At 34.7% G+C, this 5,375-nt stretch overlaps 1 protein-coding gene across 1 annotated transcript in view; it reads left to right on the forward strand.

The window, feature by feature from the left end:
* The window catches only part of LOC103205306 (dystrophin), a gene marked incomplete at its 3' end in the record, with an annotated part of 320,392 nt that overhangs the window by 29,846 nt on the left and 285,171 nt on the right, over nt 1-5,375 (forward strand). Inside the window, exon 3 of the mRNA XM_042782273.1 lies at nt 305-382. Within this exon, the coding sequence (XP_042638207.1) occupies nt 305-382 (78 nt within the window). The remainder of the gene's footprint in view (nt 1-304; nt 383-5,375) is intronic.

Genomic DNA, 5,375 nt, shown 5'->3' on the forward strand with positions numbered 1-5,375 from the left:
ACTGAGTTATCACTTTTACTTACCTGCCTTCAACTGGGAATGCAGGCTGAACTGACTCCACCCAGCTTCAGCACAAGAGGGCCAAAGCAGCTATTGTCCTTCTTGAGGAATAGTTTGTTCTTGCTAAGTAAGTTCTATGACAAATACCATTGGCCCAAAGCCCTTCCCTTCATTACATGAATGCTTCACAGACTGTGATCTTTTAAAATATTTAAACTGAGAAGAGAAATTTATAGTTTCATTTCTAAAAGTAGACTATTTGTCTCTCTGCTGTGCAGTAAATACTTTTTCATTTTGTTTTTAGCCAAAAGAAAAAGGATCCACAAGAGTTCATGCCCTGAACAATGTCAACAAGGCACTGCAGGTTTTGCAGAAAAATAACGTAAGTGGTGACCTGAGCTTCATCTCTACACCAGCAGGCAGCATGCTGAATGTTTGAGGGAGGGTTCTGGTCCCCAATTCAGAGAAAACAGCTTAAATTGTTGTGGGAATCAAATCAGTAAGTTTTAAGAGCACGTGTTCTACTTCATATGTGTCTGTCTGGGGCTCATGTGATTTAGGAAGCGAGTATGCGCAGCCACAGTGGGTAAGTGACCAGACCTGATAGGCTACTCTGTGTTGTTTTCAGATTTTATTTGAAGAAGTCATATTTAGTGAACAAACTAAATCTTGCAATGAACTCAGTTCCTTATAGCAGTTCATGTGCAACAAAAGGATTTTAAACGAACAAACAAAACAGTTGCCATTGAGTCAGTTCTGACATATGGCAGCACCGTGTGTGCCATTGTAGAACGGTATTCCACAGGGTTTTCCATGGCTGAGTTTTTGGAAGTAAATTGCCAGGTTCTTATTCTGAGGTGCCTCTGGGTGGACTCCAACCTCCAGTCTTTTTGTTAGCAGCTGAGCACATTAACTGTTTCCACTGTACTGAATATTGCTTTTATGTAATAAGTGTTCAAACATGATGATAATAAACTATTTGACTTAAGCCAACATATCTTAAACACCATAGCCAAACATGCAGATTACACACACAAAAAAAATCAATATTTTAATTCAAGGTAAGAACTGCTAATTTGTTTTCTATTTATTTATATATTTTGTTTTTGTTTAAGTAGATGAAAATAAATGTGTGGTATTGGAAGGAGTAAACTATCATCCTGAACAAACTAGCAAGGTACAGACATTGTAATCATCTCAGAGTGACTTTGATGCTCCTCACCTCTATCTGGCATTACAATCAGTCCTCTTTCCTTATTAACTTCCTCCAGCCATTCTAATCGACCAATAGATTTACCAGACATTTTTAGTATCTCCCTAATTACATTACATCTCTCTTTCAAGGATATATTCAAATAAATTGATTTTAAAATAACCATAAGATATGATAGGTTAGTAATAATGTATACTTCCCCAGATAGTGCTTAGTCATCTGCCAGGGAGAGGGCATCACTCATGATATGGAAGTGGAGATTTTTCAGTAAGTGGCTGAGTTTATTAACTTAGTGTCATCATTACATTTAACCTATGAACATTATTAAATAGAAATGTTATATTTTCTGCATGGATCAACTATATATATATATATATATATATATATATGTTTTACATTTTTTTAGCCAGATTAAGACAGTCTATAGATCAGTAGTCTCATTATACATCTGATAGACTCTTTTGAATGATTAAGGTCATTTACAATTATGAACACTTTTTAAAGATATTGAGTACTTACACAAAGAAAATGGCTTTTTAATTACCGTCCACTATATTCCATTTTAAAAGATAAAAGCAAAGAAAACAGCATAAAGTTCAGGAAATAATTAGATTGGATTAATTTGATGAAATTGGACTCTCCCCTCCTAGAAAATGTCACTTCAAAAAAAAAACACACAGGCTTTTGGATCTCCTACAGAAATAGTGGATTCATGTAGGCTTATATTTTGTTTGCTAAGAGCTTTGTTGTTTCAAATAGTGGTTTAAAATTATGAATTTGTGAGATTTTTAATTACATGCTTCGGCTGGTAATTTCACCATTTTCAACACAAGTCCAGAAAAAAATCCTAGCAATGAAACAGAGAAACCATAGAAGAAAATTTCTGTGACTTTGGTATAGGCATATATTTCTTATGTAGATAATAAAAAGCATTATTCAAAAAGAGATATATTGATGATTTGACCTTCATCTAAATTATGAGTTGTTTATATGTGCTAGATATGAGCCCTTTGTTTATTATATGTGTTATAAATATCTTCTTTGTGAATTACCCTTTTTGTTTATTCATTGGTGACTTTTTATACAAATAAGCTCTTCATTTTGTTGTAGTTTAACTTTATATTTTTGTTTCTGTTTAAGAAATGTTTGCCTTCCTAAAGCCATGAAAATAATATGTTTTGGTTTTATATGTTAGTTTTATTGTTTTAATATTTGAATTTGGATCTATATTACACCTGAAATTGATTGTTATGTATGGTGTGAGGCATAAGCTAAGATTCGATGTCCTTCCCCCCCCAGTTTGGAATCTAAAGGACAAAACACCATTAATTAAAAAGAATGCTGCTTCCCCATTGTTCAGTAGCCCTACATTTGTCACAAAAATGTAATCTTACATATATGGATCTATTTTTGAACTTCAATTCACTTCCAATATTTTTACTTGTCCATACTTGCACAAATATTATACCACCTTGATTATTGTCATTTTACACTACATCTTGGTTTATGGTAGACTACATTTTCTCACTTTGTTCTTTTTCTTCAAGATTTCCTTGGTTATTATTGCCCAAGTTCATATCCATATGTATTTTGAATCATTGTTTCAATTTCTACATATGTGAATATACAAAAAATGCAATCTATGGATCTTTTCTGGGAAGGCCATATTTCTAAAAGAACATAGAGAACCTTCCAATGTATTTTCAGGGGAAGGCCTCCAAATAAGGGTTTCAATTTGAGAAGGGAATTAACAACAGCAAATTCCAACAATACTCTCATTTGAGCCAATTTCAACACAGGTCCAGAAAAAAAAATCCTAGCAATGAAACAGAGAAACCATAGAAGAACAACTGCTTAAAATGGACCTCTGGTGGCATAGTGCCTAAGGCATTTGAGTGCTAACCAGAAGACTGGTGGTTCAAACCCACCAGCCACTCCACTCCTTGGAAGGAAAGTTGGGCAATCTACTTCCGTAGAGATACTGACTCAGAAACCCAAGGACAGGTCGCTATGACTTGGATCTGACTCAAAGGCAGTGCATATATTAAAGAACAAAAAACCAAGTAAAACATTCTCAAGTGGAAACCAAAGCCCATAATGAAATAATCTTTACTTAAGCTAACCCAAGTGAAAAATGCATAAAATATATTCAAAATCAAATTTATTACCTTGTTACGCATATCTATTATTTTGTAGAGAAAGAAAGTAAAAACAAAATGGAATATATTCCAAGATGCAGCTTTATTAGCCTCTAATTACTATGTTGTTGTTGTTGTTGTTGTTTGCCGTAGAGTCGGCCCCGATTCATAGCGACCCCTCCTTGGGTTTCCAAGGCAGTATCACTACGGAAGTAGGATTGCCCAACCTTCCTTCCGAGGAGTGGCGGGTGGGTTTGAACCGCCAGCCTTCTGGTTAGCAGTCAAGTGCCTTAGCCACTATGCTACCAGAGCTCCCCTAATTACTATGGTAAAGTATAAACACACATTTAAATCCAAGAGCATATTCATGACCAGGATTTTTTTTTTCCTAAAGATGGATCTGGCTGAACCCAACTAGATGCTAGAGAATGAGAGATTCCAAGTGATGGTATACCATGGGTGTCATCTAACACAGAGGAGGTGAAGAACTGGAAAGGAAAAGAGGAAATAACCTGTATTAAAGCTGTGTCTGTTTTTCTCTGGGTCAAATGTGGACTTGGGAATCTATACTGAAAGCCCTTATGCTGAGTCCGGCTCAATTTCTCTGGGTATACCAGGAAGCCATCCTTCTTGAGGTAATACCTCCTCAATCAGGTGCTGACAGAAGTGGAGGTGGTTTTCTGGCACTTTTGCTTCATGGTGACATCACACTTCTTTCCATGTTTCTTGTGCAAACCAGACCCAGGAAAGGAAGACAGGCTAAGAGTTATTTCTGATTTCTGCCCTGCTACACAAACTCCCCAGAGATATAGGACAATATTAATACATGAAAAAGTTCCTGCCACATGCACAAATTAAGAAAAAATAGATTATAAATTAGGATTCAGTGAAAATGCCACTAATTACACAAAATAAGGATGTTTAAAATGCACATTCTTTCATAATAATGCAATAACACTAGAAATTAATAATACATTTTTAATGCTGTTCAATTAATTTAAAACACGTTGAAGAAGAAATCAAGAGTATAAACCACATTTGTGTAGGAAAAAGCATTTCATAAGAAAACCCATGAGAAATGGCCTCAACTCTACCCAGAGGTTCAATTTTTGTCTTTGCTTTTATCTTCATAAGAAAGCAAAGATAAAATAAATTAATTCAAGCTTTCAACTAAAAATATGACAAAAAGAAAAAAAATGCTCTAAGGAAAGTAGGAAATATAAGAAAATATAAATGCAGAAATAAATGAGTTAGAAAGGAAAGACACTAGATAAATTAAAGAACTATTTCTTTGTGATAAAATAGACTAATTCTTCTAAACATAATCGGCCAAAATAGGAAAACAGCAAATAGATGTAATAAAAATGTAGAAAGGTATTATCTCTAATAATCATGATATGTAGAAACCAAAAGTGAATTATGCATAAACTACAGATGTTGAATTTCAAAAAATCTATGAAATTGGACTATGTGCTATTAAATATATTAAGTTACAAGAATTTACCTTAATAATCCAGTTGAAAATTTGTTCAAACTTTCAAGACACTGATAAATTGGTAATAGAAAAGCATGTGAAGAACCTACCAATTCTACATCATAAACCTTGTCTTTAAAATCACGTGACAAACTATCTCTCCTTTGTCCCTCTTGAGCAGAAATGTTGAACTCGGGTCACCAAATAACCTGGGTTTCCCTTGGGCTCTTGTCCTCTCATGTATCCTTGTTACTGTCACTCTCGACTTTGAAATGCAGGGAGAAAGAGTTGTAGTTTCAATCTCTTTCCTCAGAAATCACCGGACTTCTTAAACAAAATATGTCCTTCCATATTTTCTGCATACAATGGGGGATTAAGGAAACCACACAGTTGACCAAGTGTCTTGTTAAACCCTTTGTCGGGGGAAAATGTGCGAACCTACCTTAATTTAAACTTATAAAACTGCCAGCCAACTTTCCTACCTGGATTGACAAAGCAAACCATATTGGAGATTTTCATTATTATGGGGCACTATTCAAGTTTATTCCTT

The sequence above is a fragment of the Orycteropus afer genome, unplaced genomic scaffold (assembly GCF_000298275.1).
Source record: "Orycteropus afer afer isolate SDZICR_OR568_19922 unplaced genomic scaffold, OryAfe1.0 scaffold00280, whole genome shotgun sequence".
Taxonomy (NCBI): domain Eukaryota; kingdom Metazoa; phylum Chordata; class Mammalia; order Tubulidentata; family Orycteropodidae; genus Orycteropus; species Orycteropus afer.